Source organism: Nomascus leucogenys, chromosome 11, assembly GCF_006542625.1.
Source record: "Nomascus leucogenys isolate Asia chromosome 11, Asia_NLE_v1, whole genome shotgun sequence".
Taxonomy (NCBI): domain Eukaryota; kingdom Metazoa; phylum Chordata; class Mammalia; order Primates; family Hylobatidae; genus Nomascus; species Nomascus leucogenys.
In genome coordinates this window covers 112,322,648-112,343,994 of record NC_044391.1, presented here as the reverse complement: position 1 = coordinate 112,343,994, position 21,347 = coordinate 112,322,648, and the positions used below count along the sequence as shown (strand labels likewise).

The 21,347-nt window shown below is 37.9% G+C and overlaps 1 protein-coding gene across 1 annotated transcript in view; it reads right to left on the bottom strand.

Moving 5' to 3' along the window:
* Positions 1-21,347, bottom strand: part of OSTN (osteocrin) — a 60,770-nt gene that overhangs the window by 6,886 nt on the left and 32,537 nt on the right. Inside the window, exon 4 of the mRNA XM_003256660.2 lies at positions 3,519-3,615. Within this exon, the coding sequence (XP_003256708.1) occupies positions 3,531-3,615 (85 nt within the window). The 3' untranslated portion in view covers positions 3,519-3,530. The remainder of the gene's footprint in view (positions 1-3,518; positions 3,616-21,347) is intronic.

Here is a 21,347-nt window from a genome sequence, read left to right as displayed (position 1 = left end):
GCCTGGTCTCCATGGTGCCTTCCTCTTTTCGGGGGACCTGGGATTCAGTGAAAGCCTTGATTTTTTTTTTTTTAATTATACTTTAAGTCCTGGGATACATGTGCAGAACGTGCAGGCTTGTTACATAGCTATACATGTGCCGTGGTGATTTACTGCACCCATCAACCTGTCATCTAGGTTTTAAGCCCTGCATGCATTTGGTGTTTCTCTTAATGCTATCCCTCCCCTTGCCCCCTACGCCCCGACAGGCCCTGGTATGTGATATTCCCCTCCCTGTGTCCATGTGTTCTCATTGTTCAACTCTCAGAAACCCTTGATTTTGAAACATCTAAGTGCTTTGCCCTTTAACTGCATCCACTTTTTTCATATTTAAATTATTAGGCCCTATAAACTAAAAATACTTTGTTAGGCTTATTCCTTAATGAGTTCTGTCCTGACCTCAGTGGTCCACTTGAAAAACACAGACTAAATTAAAAGCTACCTATCTAAATGAGATTGCTGTCCTTATGCAATCTTATGGTTAATTCCTAAGGAATCCTGGCACTCATTTTTAATCTTCCTTTGACATACTCAAGCTTCTCGAAAAATCAAATTCTCTCTGTGCTTGAGATATAAATTTGCTACCTGTTTTCTCTGAAACTCGGAACGGATACTCCAGATAAGCCTTAAATTTTTCCATTTACAGAGGCAGAGTTTCAATCTGTCTTTTTAGACTAGTGAGTTTTACCTGTCTTATGGCTAAAATTCTAAAATCCAAACAATAAAGTCTTCGTGTGCAGATGTGTTTGCTATACCTTGTGTCTCTCTATACATACATGTATATGTATATATGTATTTATAGCTATACATGTTTGATATTGTCTACACATGGTACCATATTAATTTAAAAATAAATGAGTACTTATAAATTAAGACCAAATGCTTTTCAAGTTCATGTGATTTTAGCAATCCTTGAGAAATAAAGATAGTTTTAAAATTATTGGTAAAATAATATTGAAATGTTGTCTTCATAATTTTAATTTAGACATTTTTGTCTGAGTCTATTGATCAGGCAGGTTTATGGCCAAAAAACTGTTGCTTGATATTTTTGATACTTGATTAATTTGTTTCCGAATCTGTGTATCTTGATTTGAGTCTTTCGATTCAGAGGTCTAGACAGATGCCCATGATGAGGCTGGGGGATAACACCTGGTCCATCTCTCCTATCCCAGTTATGCCTCCCCTGCTGGGAGATTAGATTCTCTCCTATCTCAGTTATGCCTCCCCTGCTGGGAGATGCTGAGAGAAATTAGATTCTCCAGGCATTGACTCACGCCTGTAATCCCAGCACTTGGGGAGGCCAAGGCAGGCGAATCACAAGGTCAGGAGATCGAGATCATCCTGGCCAACATGGTGAAACCCCGTATCTACTAAAAATATATTTTTTAAAAAGTAGCTGGGCGTGGTGGCACACGCCTGTAGTCCCAGATACTCGGGAGGCTGAGGCAGGAGAATCACTTGAATCTGGGAGACAGAGGTTGCAGTGAGCCGAGATCGTGCCACTGCACTTCAGCCTGATAAAAGAGTGAGACTCCGTCTCAAAAAAAAAAAAAATTCATACGAAAATGAGTTCCCTGTATAATTTGTTTAACATAACTTGTTGTGGTTGAACTAAAAAATGTTGAAATGGGTGATAATCAAGGGTGGTAAAGGTATATGTGGAAACCAATCAAACTTAATTAATTTTATCTCACTGTCATAATGTTCTCAGAACATCAAGAAACTGGAGGACTCAAAGAGTTACTTGGTTTTTAAATAGCAATTAGCTAGTTTCTACTCAAATATAATGTGGCAATTTTTAACAACCTTGAAGAGTGACCATACTTGGTAAATCTCTAGATACGAAGAAATAATGCTCAATCTGTTTTGAAGATGATGCTGATTAAAAGGCAGTGTTCTTGGCAGCATTTGGTAAGTTCTCTTGTATCTATAGACATTCATTAACCGCAGAGGTTCATTAAACAACTCCATGATAATGAAATTTATTTTAACTGAGTGATTTTGAGAATGAGAGAGTTGAGATAAAATACTGACTATTTATTGTGGTTTTAGAGCATGAGGAGGAGGGAAAAAATGGGGTGATTTAAATTAAGACAAGGTCAGGGCTAATGTGATACTTTTGGGGCCTCTAAATTATTGGTCTAAGGATTATCTCGAGAGAAGCAGAAGGCAGAATTCCCTCTTCTCTAGCCTCAGATTGTTGAAGCAGTTCTAGTTTGTCTTATTTGTTAGGGAGTGGGGATGCACCTTCTATAAGCCCTATTGGAAGAAAACATATTGCTAAGATTTCACCTTCCAAAAACATTTATTTAGTGTTTAAAGGTTATGTATGATTAAATGCTGTGTTTAATATATCCACTCAGGCTGCAACCTTTCTGGATTTTAATTCTATGTGTACCACTTATACTCTATGTGGCACTGTAAGTTAATATTTCTAACCCTTTCATTTATTTGTATAATAATAATAACTAATACTTATTAAGAAATTAACATGTCAGGTACTATTATAAGTGCTTAATATGTATCTATTTAATTCTCAGGACAATGCTCTATGGTAGAAATTATTATTCTAATTTAATGAAGGAGTGTTTGAGAATTTAAATAAGTTTCCATAACTAACAAATATTGATAGATGACCTGGGATTTGAACCCATAGAGCCTGATCTCTTTAGCTGGCACTTTTAACCCTTATACATCAATACTTCTCAAGATATTGGAGATAGTGATAGTACCGCTTTATGAAATAAAATGATTAAGTGAAGCAATGCACGTGAAGTGCCAAGTATAAGGCCTGGAACAGAGTAAATTTGCAGAACTGTAATGTAAACTATCACTTGCATGTATTGTGTATCCAATATATTGTAGGCCCACTACAAACATCCAATTTAATCTTCATAATACCACTACATTATTATTTAAATGTACAAGCTGTAGAAAAATAAACTGTCTTAACAGAAACAAGATAATGAATGGATGAAAGAATCAGGATTTAGATAAAGTGTTTTGATTCCATGGCTAATGCTCTTTCTGCTGTGCATTTTCTCTCCTATGCTCCACGTTATCATAATTCTAATAATGTACTTATTGACAACAAAATGATGTGTATCACTTGAATGTGTCTTCTTCATAACACAAGGATTGTTATATATTTATGAAGGTGACTTAATATATTGACTAGAACTTTAACCTTTGTCTGCATATTAATATTCAACGGTTAATTACATAGAAGTCTGAAAACAACTAAACCATTAATTTTGGAGAGTGAAGCAGAACTAGGACATTCTTTCACTTTTTAAATATCATTTAAGTTATTTAACATTAATATACTATACTAATTGAATACATAAATGATCGAAAAAGTGAACCGATAAGCTAGGAAATCAAAAGGGGGATTTATAAGCAAGAATGGATTGATTAGTCCATTGTGAAATGTTAATCAAATGCCTGCATATACTGTTACTTATTCAAATTGTACTCACAGTTGGAATCAATTAGCCTCTGGAATTTGAAAGCCGGTTTCTACCAATCCGATCCACGGGGATGCCAAATCGCCTTTTTGGATGATCGACTACTTTCCTGAAACAAACCAAGGAGGACATTTTTAAGCTAAAGTGCAAGTTATTGATCATTATTTTTGTTCTTTTATTTTATGTAGATCTGGGGGCTTTCTTTGGGAGTTGGAATAACCATGATAGTTCCCGCTCACCGGTACCCACTATGTGCCAGACACTATCTCATATTTTCAACATCTGTGGGCGTAGATATTATTAGATATTATTAGCTCCATTTTACATATGAGGAAACTGAGGCTTAGAGAAGTTAACTTATCCAGATTCAAATAGACCAAACCAAAAGCCAGGTCTTATCAGCATACTAATCTGCCAACTAAGTGCTTTAGTTTGAGAAAATCCCTTCCCCCTTCAAATTTTCTTTTTCTGTTATTTGGTGAAGATTAAACTGGATCAGCAGTTTTTCACAAACTTTGCTTCAGAATAGCCCATCTAAAGAAGGATGATAGTGGGAGAGGAAAGAGTATGATGCTAAGACTGAATGTAGAGGTAAATATGCCTCTCACATCTTCCCTTAGACTCCAGAGAAGCTTTGTATGTGATGGCTGACATTTGCTTATATTCTCTTTGTTAAATACTGTTTGAAATAAATTAAACATCTTCATTATTAAAATGAAGTATAAAAAATCCACACAGTAGTACCAAAGGTCTAATATAACTTCCAGCTTATATTTTCTAAAAATTACCCCTTTAAAAATAAGATGCATTTTAGAAACTTTTCAATTTGATTTGCTAATATTTTCATCACTTAGTTCTATCAAGCCAAAATCCTAACAAGAGAAGATCCAGAACTTTGACTATTTAACTTTCACTGGCCTTGGAGTTCAGAGAAGTGTGAATCTTTATGAAGAAAGAGACAGCAGGGAGAGTCTAAGAAGCCTATGTAAATCAGTGATTTATCTCACAGAAAAGGTAACTGGCTTATAAAAGCGTTAGGCTTATTGTTGACAAAATATACACGTAGAAAAGAGGGCAGAAAGGAGGCCATATTATAAAAATATTAGACATATCTAGATTTTAAGTGTAATAAATTCCCAGGCCAAGAAACAGAACATTGCCAGCAGACAAACACATTTGTAATGAGAAATAAACTTAAAAGGTTATTCTCCCACCAAATGTAAGGATTTCTGCTGGAGTACAGTAGTGTGATCATGACTTACTGCAGCCTCAACCTCCAGGGCTCAAGTGATCCTCCCACTTCAGCCTCCCAAGTAGCTGGGACTATAAGTGTGTACCACCATGTCTGATTACTTTTTTTGAATTCTTTGTAGAAATGGGAGTCTCGCCATGTTGCCCAGGCTCATCTCAAACTCCTGGGCACAAGCAATCCTTCATCTTGGCGTCCTGAACCGCTGGGATTAAAGGTATGAGCCACCATGCCTGGCTTGCTTCAATTTTTTGACCAATAATGATATACTTCATTGCTTGAAAATCTCAGTGATGTAGGACTTAGTATCTAACAAGACAACTTAATTTTCAGCAGTTTAAACAGTCAAGAAAATATTTGCTTCAGAACATTTTCAATAGCTTCTTTAGTTCTTTTCTAATTACTAGTATTATATTATTAAACTATACTTATTTACCAATAATTACTTTATACTAATTTAAACACTAAACACGAATGAAAACCTCAATGCCCTCGAGGCTTTTCTTATTATGATCTAATTGTTTTTTCCATTATAATTTACTGTGTACCTGATATGTAGAAGGTTTTTTTGTGGCTGTTTTGGGTGGAAGAAATGAGTCACAAATAGCCTTTTCCCTCAAAAACCTGTAACTGACTACTGTCAGATTGATGATGATTTAACGTAAATAGTAGAGGAAAATATGTCATTTTTTTCCTTAACTACACAGTCATATCAGTGCTCCTGATATTACTACGAAGTAAATAACTTATTAAAGGTCTTGGAGGCCCAGCGCAGTGGCTCACGCCTGTAATCCCAGCACTTTGGGAGGCTGAGGTGGGCAGATCACTTGAGGTCAGGAGTTTGAGATCAGCCTGGCCAACATGGTGAAACCCCATCTCTACTAAAAATACAATAACTGGCAGGGCATGGTCACACGCTCCTGTAATCCCAGCTGCTCGGGAGTCTGAGGCATGAGAATCGCTTGAACCCGGGAGGCTGAGTTTGCAGTGAGCCGAGATGGCACCACTGCCCTCAAACCTGGGCGACAGCGCGAGACTCAGACTCAGAGGGAAAAAAAGTCTGGGAAAGTACGGAGAACATGAGAGATTTTTATTGTTGTGCCTTGTACATTGAAAAAATCTATAAACATTGATCAGTTGTAATTAAAATAATGTATTTCAGGACAACTAATATTTACTTAATACCTTCTATGTGCCAGATGCTGTGCTTGGTGCTGTTGTAGAAAAGGCTAATAAAAATCGACATGGAACCTGACACGGTGTTTATACTCAAATGACATTACAGAAATAAGGCCATATTACATATTTCAACTTATTCAACCTTCTTTTCTGATGATTTACATCATCTTCCTTTCTAGGTTGGCTCTTATTATCTGTATTGACTATATGTGTGATCTTTTTTTTCTCCTAGATAAAAATGTGATCAATCCGGTGAGAAAAAAACTAGGAAAAAAGTATTTAATCCTTATCCTTACTCTAGCTACACCCTTGCCTCCCTTCTTCAGATTCCTGAAAAACATATCCTCTTCAGTGGTGTTCTATTGTTTGCACTTCTACATTTCTTGATGAAAAATTAACTACATATTTTTCAACTTGATAACCAAATAGGAAACATGTTATTTGTAAAATTAATATAAATTTTATGGTTTAGAGTCATAAGAAACCATGCCTGTCAGTCATGCTCTCTGTCTTTGGTGTAATTATAAATAATGACTATTGAAAGAAAAGAAAAACTGTCTCCTTTACATTTTAAATTATCTTTATCCACATAGAGTAAATATATAGATTCTTAATTACGCAGTTATTTTCCTCGTGGTAGTCAGAATAATGGCTTCCCAGAGATGTCCACTTCATAATCTCCAGCAATTATAAATATGTCGCTTTATATAGCAAATGCATTTTGCAGATAGGATTAAGGTTAAGGACCTAGAGATGAAAAGATTATCCTGGGTTATCTGGTTGGGCCAATCTAGTCACCAGAGTCTATAAAAGTTGCTAATCACTGACTAAGAGTGAGTCAGAGAACAGCAATCTGAGAAGGATTTAACCGCCATGGCTGGCTTTGAATGGAGCCATGAATCAAGGCTTAGATAATGAATCAAGGAATGCTGTGGCCTCTAGTTCTCCTCCTCCTCCTCCTCCTGCTTCTTCTTCTTCTTCCTTTTCATCTTCCTCTTCCTCTTCTTCCTCTTCCCCTTCCCCTTTACTTTTCCCTTCCCCTTCTTCTGTATTTTTTTTCTTTTTTTTTTTGAGACAGGGTCTCGCTCTGTCACCCAGGCTGGAGTGCAGTGGCACCATCTTGGCTTCTGCAACCTTCGCCTCCTGGGCTCAAGCAATTCTCCTGCCTCAGCCTCTTGAGTAGCTGGGATTACAGGTGCCCGCCACCATGCCCGGGTAATTTTTGTATTTTTAGCAGAGACAGGGTTTCATCATGTTGGCCAGGCTGGTCTCAAACTCCTCACCTCAGGCAATCCACCCACCTTGGCCTCCCAAAGTTCTGGGATTACTGGCATGAGCCACCACACCTGGCCTACTAGTTCTTGAAAGCAAATGGGGATCTTGGTTCTGCCACTGTAAGGAACTGAATTCTGCCAACAACGTGAACGAGAGGAAGTGAAAAATCAACCCTCCCAGATGTTTGAAGGACTTGTAAGAAAGGGAAGGAAATAGCAGCTGGGGAAAGCAGTCACATATACCTGCATTGATTCTCCAAACGCCCTTTAGAAATAGATGTTGTCAGGAAAAAATAGTATGTTTACTCTTTTTTTTTTTTTTTTTTTGAGACAGAGTTTTGCTTTTGTTGCCCAGGCTGGAGTGCAATGGCACGATCTCAGTTCACGGCAACCTCTGCCTCCCGGGTTCAAGCAATTCTCCTGCCTCAGCCTACCAAGTAGCTGGGATTACAGGCGCCCGCCACCACACCCAGCTAATTTTTTGTATTTTTAGTAGAGACAGGGTTTCACTGTGTTGGCCAGGCTGGTCTCGAACTCCTGACCTCAGGCGATCCACCCACCTCGGCCTCCCAAAGTCCTGGGATTACAGGTGTGAGCCACCGCGCCTGGCCCCTTTTACTCTTTTAGAGATAAGTATGATTAAAACAGAACATTCTTTGGTCTCTCCTACCAAAATTTATTTTCTCAAAAATGAAGGTAAATAAGTGAAAATGTGTTTTTCTTTTTTGCTTTACTACAGTTGATCTTTCCCTGTTCAATCAAATAAGAGGCAGCTGCGGCATAGTGGAAAGCAAAATAAATTGTTTTACTTCCTTTCTTTCCTTTTTCCGCATTCTCTCCTCACCTCCTTTCCCCAAGATTTGATCCAAAATGTATTAGAAACCTGGAGATGGAGGATTTGGGTTCTACTTGATTTACTTACTGATAGTATGACCCTCTGCAAGTCTTTTATTCTAAGCTATCACTCTTTCCTTTTTGATAAAATTCAGATAATAATTGCTATGCCCATCTTTTGGAGCTGTTTATTCACTTAACAAACTTATTTGTTAAGTGATATTGGATTGTTTCATGCGTTACCATGTATTACACGGACTTAACCATGTGTTATGTGTTGTTCTCTGCATTGGGGATACTATGGTGAATAAGACAAAGGTTACTTCTCAGGTTCACATTTTACATTGAAAAGGGGTAATGAGGTAACAAATGTAAAAACATTTCAAACATTTCAACTGATACTAATTTTTCCTACCAGTCTAGTCCAGTGGTTTTCAATTTGTAGTTATTTCTATAGATAAAAGCTTTATAAAAGAGAGCAATATCTGAAAAGTTAAGTAAAGAATTGTCCTAGTAAAAAAGTATCCCTCCTACACAATATATAGTGGCCCCTGACAGACCTTCCAGAAACACCGTAGGTTCCTCAGAGCAGAGTTTAAGTGAAAACTACTGGTCAAGTGGATAAAATAGTAACTCATGGTTTTACTGTAGCAATAAATTCATAATTACTTTGATTCAGCTTATCATATTGGGGATTGGTCGCAAATGCTTACAGATATCTGGAAATCAAATAAAAATAGATAAAACATATATATAAATCAATTCATTTTAAAACTTTTAGTACTAATACAAAATAAAAATAATTTTCATAAAGCACATAATCAGAAACCATAATAGCCTGGTTAAATACTTTCCATACAATCTATATCCATCAGAAGTGAAACAGCAAGCTAGTAGTTATTTTAACACTTTTGTTGATATGAAATATATATATATTTATATATAATATATATAGTATATATTATATATAAGTATGTTTATATTGTATATAATATATATATAATGGTGCTACATTCTAAAACACATTACTGCCATGAATGTAGTGTATGAAAAATTAACGTTAGAAAGAAAATATAATCTTAAAACCAAAAGGCAAAGCTGTACTTTTTGACTATCTAGTCCCTCTTGTGACAAAATAATGGTATGACATGGCTTATATGATATATGCATTTAAAACTACCCACGTTTTCCATTCTGAAATATTCTGTAAGTAAAGTAGTTTAAGGATATAGAATATTTATCAAACTAATATAATGACAATGATTAGATTGTTTATTTTAAATGAAACTTTAATTTTCACACAAAAATCTAAACTTCCTATGTGAAACAGGATTTTCTTTAACATTTATAGTCTTGGATAATTCCATTTCTAAAGGTATTTTACATTCTAAAAAACAGCAGTTGGAAAAAATGTATTTAAACTTTTTATTGAGAATCACTTCACACAGACAGAGTCTATACATTTGTCTATTCTCAATTTAAAGAGATTAAAAAAATGAACAGCCCTATTCCCAGCCCCCAGCATAAGAAATAGGGCATTATCAGTACTTTAGAAATTCCAGTATTCCTCCTCCCAAACTGCAGCTGTCTCCTGGCTCAGTACCAGAGTAATCCATAGACTCAATTTTCGTCTAATAATTTCCTTGATTTTCCTCATCATCTTAGAATCTACATGTATTCTTCAAAAATCTGTTGCTTTCTTGACAGTTCCAGAATTTGACTTAAAAGGAATTGAGTATGACAATGTACAGCATTGTGACTATAGTTAATAATGTTGATATTAACATGTAAATAATGTAAATATTAATTATGTTATTCATGATGTTCATAATAATGTGTACTTGAAGTTTGCTAAGAGCCGATCTCAAGTGTTCTCACCAAAACAAAAAACGGTAACTGTCAGGTGATAGATATGTGAGTGTGGTATCATTTCACAATGTGTACATATATCAAAACATGCTGTACACCCTAAATGTATACAATTTATATTGTCAATCATAGCTCCACCAAGCTGGGACAAAAATTATATTTGAATTTTTTTCCACTTCTTTCAGCAAATATTATGTGTTTTGAGATTTTTCCAAGTTGACATGTGGGGCAGTAGTGCCTTTATTTTACTGCTGTATAATATTTCATTGCATGAATACACAACCGTTTGCTTATCCATCCTACCGTAGATGGAAATTTGAGGTATTTCCTCTATTTGTTGTTGCTATGTACTGTCCAGCTGTACCTACCTTTGGTGTTCATGTAAGGATTCCTCTGCAGTATATTCCCAGTAGTATAATTGACAGCCATGCCTATCCTTAATTTTATTACACAGTGTCATATTATTTTCCAAAGTTACTGTACGAATTTACAAACTCAAGAGCAGTGTATGATAGTTCCTATTATTTCAAACTTATGCCAATCCTTGTATTGTGGGATTTTTAATTTTGCCAGCCTGATGCTTTGGTAATCATATCTCACTGTGGTTTTAATTTACTTTCCCTGAATACTGGTGATGTTGCTCAGCTTTTCATTTGTTTATTGGCCACTTGGATTTCTTCTTTTGAAAGTGCCTGTTTGAATCTGCTGCCTGTTTTTCTATTGTTTTTTTTTTTCTTTTAAACATTTATCTGTAGGAGGGCTCTGAATACTCTGAGTATTAGACTTTGAGAGTTATAAATTTCAAGTATCTTCTCCCATCTGTGATTCATCTTCTTTATTGTGATTTTTTAAAAAATCTTTGATGTGGTTTTAAAACATCAATATTTTTGCATCTCATGTAATAAATCACCTCTACCCTAATATTATGAAGATATTCTCCTATGTCATAAAATAGTTTTGTAGTTTTGTCTTTCACATTTCAGTTTTTAATACGTTGAAATTAATTTTTGCAAGGCACAGTGGCTCGTATCTGTACTACCAGCTACTTGGGAGACTGAGGAGGGAGTATCCCTTGAGTCCAGGAGTTCAGATCAGATTGAGCAATATAGCGAGACCCCGTCTCAAAACAAAATAAACAAGAAAAAATTTAATTTGTATTTATGGGGTGAGTAAAAATCATGTTTCTTATTAAAAAAATCTATATTCATACCTAATGATTCAGAAATTTTAGATGCAGCTCGTCAAGTTCCATAGAATATCCTATTGCTGTTCTGACTAGAATTGTATTGAATCCAGGTATAATTCATTTAGGGGAGAATTGAAATCTTTATGATATTGAGTTTACTATCCAAGATCGTTTATTTAGAGTATTTTTAACTTCTTCAAATAAATTGTTAAAATTTTCTCCAAAAGACCTTTTTGTTGTTATTAGTGGCATCATTTAAGAATATATGTTGTAGGCATTTTTAATGGTGTCCCTTACTTGGTTAAAAAAAGTTTCCTTCTATTATTAATTCACTAGTGATTTCAATCATAGATGGGGGTTTAGCTTTATTGAATGCTTTTTCTGACTCTATAGAGATGATGTGATTTATATCTTCAATTTGTTAACTCCATTAATTGATTTTCAAAGTAAACTAAGCTTATAATTGTATTTTTGTAATAAACAGCATGCTAATGGTATTTTTTTTTTTTAAAAAAAATACATTGCTGGATTTGTTTTGCTATTTTTTTTTTATTAGGAATTTTCTATTTGTAGTCATTAATGAGGCTGTCCTACAATTTTCTTTTCTTATTCTCTCCATATGTGGTTTTGGTGTTTAGATAATGTTATTCTCATTAAATGAGTTGAGAATTGCACCTTCTTTTTGGTTATCCTTCTGTTATTTATTTAATCACATTGTAGTTTGGGAACATGTTTTGTATGATAACTATGCCTTTAAAATTTGTAAGGCTTATGTTACAGACTAGCACTTCATTTAAAATTTCCATGTCTAAATGTCGTTTAATTGTTCTTAATAGGTGTTTCAGGGTCATTAAAACTTTTTTTCCTTCCATTTGTTGGATATAACAACTTTTACTGATCCTGTTTATGGTTTCGAGTTCCAAGCAAAGAAACTTGGAATCAGAGTGTGGAAAATGTTCCTTAAAATCGATAGTCTGATTTCACTACTACATCTTAAAGGGGCACTAACATGCTAGTCGTCCTGTAAGAAAGGCACAGGGCTGGCCGGGCGCGGTGGCTCACGCCTGTAATCCCAGCACTTTGGGAGGCCGAGGCGGGCGGATCACGAGATCGAGACCATCCTGGCTAACACAGTGAAACCCTGTCTCTACTAAAAATACAAAAAAAAAATTAGCCGGGCGTGGTGGCGGGCGCCTGTAGTTCCGGCTACTTGGGAGGCTGAGCCAGGAGAATGGCGTGAACCCGGGAGGCGGAGCTTGCAGTGAGCCGAGATCGCGCCACTGCACTCCAGCCTGGGCGACAGAGCAAGACTCCGTCTCAAAAATAAATAAATAAATAAATAAATAAATAAATAAATAGCAGAAAGGCACAGAGCTCCACCAACATTGAGTTCTATCCAAAATGAGAGAAAACAGTAATGGCTAAAAAAGAATGTTCTTTCAAATAGTTCAGTAATTTAGATTAGTAAAACGGGGAAATTAATTATTATAGTATAAACCTTACATGAATGTACTAGCCAGGCTCCAAGGTGACCCCCAATAATTCTACATTACTTGGTCTTCTTCCACATTGAATAGGGCTGACTTCTGCAGTCAATAGACTATTGTGGAAATGACAGTGTTGGACGTAATGAAAGCTATTGCAGCTTCTGCCTCACTTTGTTGGATCGCTTATTCTGGGGGAAGCCGGCTGCCATTTCCTAAGTACATGCTAACAACCCTTTAGAGAGGTTTACATGGCAAAGAACTAAGGCCTCTTGCCAACAGCCAGTGAGGAACAGAGACTTCCTGCCTTCAGCCAAGTGAGTGGGCCATTTTGGAAGTGAATACTCCAGCCTCAGTATAACGTTCAGATAACTGAAGCCCTGGCCAACATTTTCACTCTAACCTTGAGAGAGACCCTGAGCTGGAAAAAAATGAGTCAAGCTTTTCCTGGATTTCTGATGCACAAAAACTGTGTGAGAACAAAAATGTTTATTGTTGTCAATTTTAGGTAATTGTTGCATAGCAATAGATATCTAATACCATGAGATTCACAGTGCTCTGAGATTCCATGACAGAAGATACCACACCCAATTTGGGGGTTCTAGAAAAAAAACTTAGAAAATTTAAGAAAAACTTAAGGAGCATGTAGAAAAAATAAATGATCATCCATGAATCTTGCAATCTTGGTTACTGCAATTTAAAATTAAAATGCAAAACTAACAAATGTTTACATTAGGGTAGATATCACTGTATACAACCTTGGGAGGACAGACATGTGAGAACAGACCAAGATGCAGGTCTTGACAAGAACCTGTGAAGGATGAGAAGGAAAATAATCAAAGTGCACAAAACCATGTTAAAATCTAAATTCAAATTCCAGAATGACAGGATGAAGGAGCACATTAAACCTGAATGGTGATATGGTTTTAAGGAACCAAAACATAATGGCTTTTTTTCTCAAGTCCACATTCAGAAACAGTCGAGAAATAAAATATGAGTGATCAATGTAAACAAAATATCATTTTTATTACTGATCAAGCTGAACATAAACTGTGTCTTTACATCTGAATTTCATAGGGCTTCCTGTTGTTTTCTCCCTGTATTAGACAGACTTTTATAACTAGTTATTGTTTTCCAATAAAAAGAGGAAGCAAGCCGATAACCTGAACAGGATCAACTACTCCTCCCAAACTGACCAATCAGAAGTGGCCATTCCTTCCCTGGGAAGGAGTGAATAAAAGGTGGGGCAAAAGCCAGTTTTTTTCCTAACAGGTGTTCCTTCACATCGAGGACAGAAACAGTTGGTTCCCACTTAATAAATGGGGTAGTTATGAATAACGAAAGTGCTAATTCACTTAGCAGAAAGTTTACTTTTGACTTCTAGGATTCTGTCTCAAAAGTGATAATGCACTTTTCAACAGATTCTGCTCAATTTATGATCATGGTGCCGACTAGGCATAATGTCAGCTTCTGAAGTATTATCTCAAGGAATTGGCCACATGGACAGGCATTCAGAAAGAAACCATGAGTACTGGAATCACATAATGAGATTTAAGTGACTGTATTGGCATGTTTAATTTGGAAATGGCTGTAGATGAGGCAGGAAAATAGGGTCTAGAGGCAGGGAACATAAGCCAGATTCACATTTCAGCTATGACAGAAAATATCCTCTCCATAGGGCGTGCCCAGTGTGTGACTTTGTAACTTTATTTCATCCCTTCATTTACACAGGGCGTACACCAAGTAACCAGTGGAATCCTCTAGAGGGTATTTAAAACCCTTCAAAATTCTATAACGGGGTCCTTGAGCCCCTTTGCTCAGGCCCGCTCCCACACTATGGAGTGTACTTTCATTTTCAATAAATTTCTGCACTTGTCACTTCATTCTTTCCTTGTTTCATCCTTTCCTTGCTTTGTTTGTGCGTGTTGTTTAATTCTTTGTTCAAGACGCCGAGATCCTGGACACCCTCCACCGGTAATATAGAGTTTATCGAATAAGGCAGAGAAGATCTCCATTTGCTTGGCTCATGAATCTTGAGGAGCTAATGACACTTTTAAAACTTCTGTTCGGCAAATGGATTTATACAAAAATATCCTGTAGAATGTTCTTTTGGGGGTTAGGGTGTGTAATATACATTGCAAAGCCTATATATGGAATCGAGTATTATCCTTTTTGGGAGAAAGTTTTAAAGCTTCATACATAAATTGGGTTGGGAGAAAAGGTAAAAGGACTGTCTCATCCTGTAGTCTTGAGCTGAGAAGAGGCCTGCAGTAAAGAGCAGCCTCTGGCAACAGTGGCCCAAGATCATTATGCTCAAAGGCATTTCCCATTGTGTACGAAGGCAGCACTTCAAAGGCCAGCACACTCTTGTGAAAGAGCATGGAATCTCCTCAAATCACTACGCCAAAGGGAAAGTTAAGTTCGGGAACTGAGTCAATACTACTGCCTTCCTTTTGTTTCTAAACTGATAGCTATAATTCCACAACCCCCTATCACAGCCTCGTTTCTTCTACTCTCTCTTTTCACATGTTTACTTTATCTTACGTAAACTGTAGATTTACTGAGCATGAGAGAATGCATAATTGACTTTTCCCTCTATTTCCTCTTGTCACATGTAAAATGTAGATTTACTGAGGCTAATCAGAGCCTCGCAAGAATGGAAGCATCTGCCTCACTGCCTGCCCTTCCTGCCTTTTTCCCCCTCCTGCATGCTCTTTCCCTTTGAATACGCCCTTTGGAAAAAGCACAGGTCACAGGTGCTCCTGTGACTTGGATTTTTTTCCCGCAAATATCTTCGACTTTGGCCAAATATAACTCTATTGATTGAGAAATGCCTCAGTCACATTTGATTAACACTGAATCCTTTTTCTGTGTTTCCCACACTTGAAATGGAGCCCATTTTCAACTCGTCCTCTGGACGTGACCAAATAAGAGCTAAAAAAGAAAAGCACAAACCTTGAGATGCCATGATCGGCCCAGTTCTGTGGCATTTCCTCACAGCAAATTAGAAAGAAAATAAAATGTTAGAATTTTTACCTTAATCTTTGGGATTTCTGTCAAGAAGGGCAGTCATATCTGACAAATTGAATCTGGCATTGCTATTGTCAACTTTAGCCTGAACCTATTGTTACAGTGCATACAGCTGTACTGGGGCATGAACAGGAATGGGGCAGAAGAGAGCCCCCACACCCCACCAGGAAAGTCAGGTGACCATAGGTGATGGTCAGGCATTTGTCACACTGCCTCTCTAAAATAATAATTGGTCTCAGCCAGCACCAGGGAAAGGCAGTTTCTCTATAGATCAGAAATAAGTGAAACTGGTGATCGGCAGCTTCCTGATAAGATCTCAGGTGTTGGGTGAGTTTGCTCAAGCATGCGCTTTAAGAGGTCAGATGGTGGCGTTTAACTGGTTCCTGACCTTCTAGGGGCATTCCACTGAAAGAAGGATGCCAGGTGCCGGAAGTAGGCCGGCATATAATACCCTAAGGCCAAGGTCAAATGGGGCACTTGATCGCCAAGATGACTGCTTGGCCTTCTTCCAAGTGTACTTTTCATTCCTGCTCTAAAGCTTTTTAATAAACTTCGACCCCTACTCTGAAACTTACCTAGCTTTATTCTGCTTTATGCCCCTCAAAGTCTTTCTTCTGAGGAGGCAAGAATTGAGATAGCTGCAGTCCCATTAGGATAGAAATCCATATATCATGGATACAGTAATTCTTAAAGTATTCATTTAATGCATATATTCTAAGTGAATCTTACTGTTCCTGGCCTTTGACAAATCTCTTATTCACACAGAACTTTAATTTCTTTGTAGAAAGTCGCTTGAGGCAACGCATAATTGACTTTTCCCTCTACATCCTCATTTCACATGTAAAACCTAGATTTACTTAGGCTAATCAGAGCCTCACAAGAATGGAAGCATCTGCCTCACTGCCTGCCCTCCCTGCCATTTTTCCCCTCCTGCTTGCTCTAGTACTTTGTAGAAAGCTACTTTCTGCAAAGAAATTAAGTGGAAAGTCATGGCCTTGGAGTTAAACAATCTGGCATGTAATTTATATCAACATAATCTCAGGGAAATCATTTGATCTCTCTGAAAACATAATAAAATGTGGATCCTAATGTCAGGCGTTTGAACCAGAGCGACTCCATCTTGAATAGGGGCTGAGTAAAAAGAGGCTAAGACTTGCTGGACCGCATTCCCAGAAGGTTAGGCATTTTAGTCAGAGGATGTTTACAGTTACGAAAACAAGTTAATAATGTTTATGGAAGAGATCCAGGACTTAGCAGGCCCAGGAAATAGCTTGATGTCACAATATCTTAAGAACAAAAGTATTCTTAGTTTAAGAGTAAGTTTCACTTTAAAGACAATAATATAAATTATTGTGGAAGACAGTAGTTATACAAAGATTAACAATCCTTTGTCACAAGCCCTTGCAGTAGCACACATCTCCCCAATAATTTTTTTTTTTTTTTTTTGCGTTATTATCTTATATCTAAACAAGCATTACACCTAAAGTGGGCGCATTCCTCCTCTTGCTTTCGGACCCTACTCTATGGAGTCGGCATTTTTTTGTTTCTTTATTTCTGTAATAAAATTGCTTTCACTTTACTCTGTGGACTCACCTCAAATTCTTTCTTGTGTGAGATCCAAGAACCCTCTCTTGGGGTCTGGTTCGGGACCCCTTTCTGGTAACAATACCTCCTTCTTAGTGTGTGATAGAGATTTTTAAAAAAGAATATACCAGAATATTAAAATGGGATGCTTGCTATCTCAGTTTTTGGCTGTGGCTTTAAAAGGCTGAGTAAAAAAGAGACAGAAAGAGAGAAAGTATGTGGGAAGTATTTCACTTTGCATTCCAAAGTGAGGTGCTAGACTTATGTAGTACTTCCAAAGGAGGTTGCTACAAACTATTTTTTTCCAACTTCAATCCAATAAAAGGATTCATATTGAATAGCTCAGGAAGGGAGAATTTCTTGGGAGCAAGTTGTTGAAACACAATGGCATTTCCCTTCTTCCTTCATATAGGGAAAGAGCTTTGAGAAAAACACTTCGAGTTTAAAATATGCCCATTGAAGCATGACGAACCTAATAAAATAGTATCTATGAAATCTAAATGGCAAGAAGCTATGAGAATTGGCTTGATACCAGACTGAAGAGATGACTGCACCAAGAACAGCTTCACTTTCAGTAACCAGAATCAAGGATGTGGGTTTTCTGTGGGCAGATGTAGAGCATGTGGAGAGAGTCAGCCCAGGTCAATTATAAAAGGGACGTTGCCCCAAGGGCTTTCTGTCAGGGCTGATGGGGGAAGCAAACTCAGCAGGATGCTGATGGTGGTGTCAAATGCAGAAGATGAGAGGATAGGATGAGGATGAGGGGCATAACAGATCTGCCAGAAGAGGAGTATTATTGGAGGTAAGGATGTCTATGTTACTATTCGCACTGGGGGTTATGTGACTCCCCAAAACATTCCAGGATGAGTCAGCTTTGAGCATTCACCAGAGCCATGAGGGCACAAAGACCGGTCATGATATTATGTCAAGTAAGACTGTTTTACTTCTCTGCATGCATCTCCATCCCAGGTTCTGGAGGAGACAAAAGGCAGCCTACTGTGGTGGGGGAGTGTGAATATAAAATGGCCACAAGCTCTTTCCCTCTGAAGCCTTCCAGGGTGAATGGGGTCCAAGCTAGGGAAAAGAGAAACTTTATTAATACCCATGGTTTGGGGTCACATATAAGAATGGTTATTTGAATTACTGTTATATGGTTATTTTTCTAGTACAGGTAACCAGAGGGATTCTTATTATTTCGATGTGACCAGTAGAGCCATTAATACTTGCCTTTGTGTTTATTCTAGGGGTAGGGAAAACAACTACCACTGAGTGGGTTGGAATGCATGGGGATGGGAGGAAAAGCTGTTTTTCTGATTATGATCTATGGAGTTTTTCAATAAGGTGTTAAATAACAATATTCTGGAGCAAAGTGTTTCTTGACCTAAATCTACAGAATGTGTATAGTTTTGCTGGCTGTCTTCCCTCTGCTCTCAGATCGACGCTGCCTTTTCTCACTCTACTTTCAGTCCTAGGAGGCTGACCTTCTTGGAACACATAAATGTTCCTGTGCCCTCTGGCTTTGGTATGGATCAAGCAATAGATAATTTGAGGAAGACAGATAGAGGAAGAGCAGGAGAGAGGTCAGGATAATTTCTCCTGGCCACTCCTTGCAAAACCTCTTCCAGGGAGGTATGCTCCTGAACAAAAGTCACTACTTTTCTTTTCTTGCTTTTTTTTTTTTTTAGATGGTATCTCACTCTGTTGCCCAGGCTGGAGTGCAATGGTGCGATCTTGGCTCACTGCAACCTTTGCCTCCCGGGTTCAAGCGATTCTCCTGCCTCGGCTTCCCAAGGACCTGGGATTACAGGCGCATGCCCCCACACCCAGCTGATTTTTATAATTTTAGTAGAGATGGGGTTTCACTTTGCTGGCCAGGCTGGTCTCGAACTCCCACCCTCAGGCGATCCACCTACCTCGGCCTCCCAAAGTGCTGAGATTACAGGCATGAGCCACCGCACCCGGCCAAGTCACTACTTTTCTCAAGGCATCTGAAACTCTATGACTCTCTGACTTTTGGAAACCTCTTCCTTTCTTGTCTTTTCAGGCCACCATGGGCTGCTGTGCCATCCATTATAATCTACCTGTGCCCAGAGTTTTGTAAATAGTCTTCCTTTGAAAAAACCCTCCTCAAATTTTCCTATTTCAAAGGTGACACCTATTTCTTGTTGGAACCGTAACACAATAGCATTTCTTGCTTTACTGACCTAAAATATTAAATGGGAGAATTAAAGCAATAAGAGTTGTACAAATGTTTAATAGTAATTAAATTCAAATATAGAGCACTATTATTGTTATTATTTGCAAGACTTTTTAGTGTTGTGTGAAGGAGTGAGAGAAACCGTTATTTAGAAAAATTCTAGGCCAATCATCAATTTTTTTTTTTTTTTCTTGAGATGGAGTTTTGCTCTTGTTGCCCAGGCTGGAGTGTAATGGCGCGATCTCGGCTAACTGCAACCTCTGCCTCCTGGGCTCAAGTGATTCTCCTGCCTCAGCCTCCCAAGTAGCTGGGATCATAGGCATGTGCCACCACGCCCAGCAAATTTTGTATTTTTAGTAGAGATGGTGTTTCACCATGTTGGTCATGTTGATCTCAAACTCCCAACCTCAGATGATCTGCATGCCTTGGCCTCCCAAAGTGCTGGGTTTAAGGGCATGAGCCACAGCGCCCGGCCGTCGGTATCTTCTAATGTCAAAGAGTCATTAAGATAGTAGATACTAATTTTCCAGAAAAAAGTCAGGGCGCGGTAGCTCACGCCTGTAATCTCAGCACTTTGGAAGGTTGAGGCAGGCAGATCACTTGAGATCAGGAGTCCCAGCATACTCGGTAGGCTGAGGCAGGAGAATCGCTAGAACCCGGGATGTGGAGGTTGCAGTGAGCTGAGATTTTGCCACTGCACTCCAGCCTGGGCGACAGAGCAAGACTCCGTCTCAAAAAAAGAAAAAAAGAAAACAGAAATAAAATGATAACTTCAGACTTTAAACAAGTGAATGGAAATGAGGGAAATATTTTGGGCTTCAAAGTGTAGTTGAGTTAATGTTGCCCAGAGAATTGAAGTAATTTGCACATGAATCAGAAAATGAAGCTAGTGTCCTATTCAGGTAAAAATGTGTTAAGCGATACAAAATAGGAAACAACAGGTGGTTCTTTGTTTCAAGTTAATATGATCTAATATAGGGTTTTCCCTGTTTAGCTTTTTATATTTGTTTCTTTTAACTTTTGTTTTCCCTAGCTTTCATGAATTTTTTTGTTTCCATCTCCTGGTGGACCTTTTTGAAAGCAGAGTTAATTTTCTTTTTCTTTACTGACATTTTATAGTAATTTAGAATTAAATAATATATTTTGTACCCTGGTGACTCACAGTTTTAAAATCTGGGATTTTATGTAGCGATATAATTCAGGGGCCTATATATGTAGATGGGAAAGGGTTACATCTTTAGTTCCGTTAACCTGTAAATGAAAGATAGCATTTATGGCCAAACGCAGTGGCTCACCCCAGTAATCCCAGCACTCTGAAAGGCAGAGGTGGGCAGATCACTTGAGGCCAGGAGCTCGAGACCAGGCTGGCCAACGTGGAGAAACACAGTCCCTACTAAAAATACAAAAATTAGCCAGGTGTGGTGGCAGGCACCTATAATCCCATGCCTATAATCCCAGCTACTTGGGAGGCTGAGGCAGGAGAATCACTTGACACTGGGAGGTGGAGGTGGCAGTGAGCCGAGATCTCACCATTGCACTCCAGCCTGGGCAACAAGAGCAAAACTGCATCTCAAAAAAAAAAAAAGATTAAGTCGCTGCTCTCCAGCCTAGGCAACAGAGTGAGACTCCATTTCAAAAAATAAAAATAAAAATAAAAATATATATATAGCATTTACTTTATGAATATAGAAAAGAAATAATAGTGATAGTTGTGTCTGTACATTGTTATTCATATAAATCACAAATACTTTCAAAGCACATTTCAGTTATCATAGATACTTTGAAATGGTTATGTTCTGCACTAGTCACAACAATTTTTTTTCTTTTATTTTTTTAGACAGAGTCTCCCTCTGTCACCCAGGCTGGAGTGCTGTGGCACAATCTTGGCTCACTGAAACCTGCACCTCCCATGTGTTCAAGCGATTCTCATGCCTCAGCCTCCCGAGTAGCTGGGA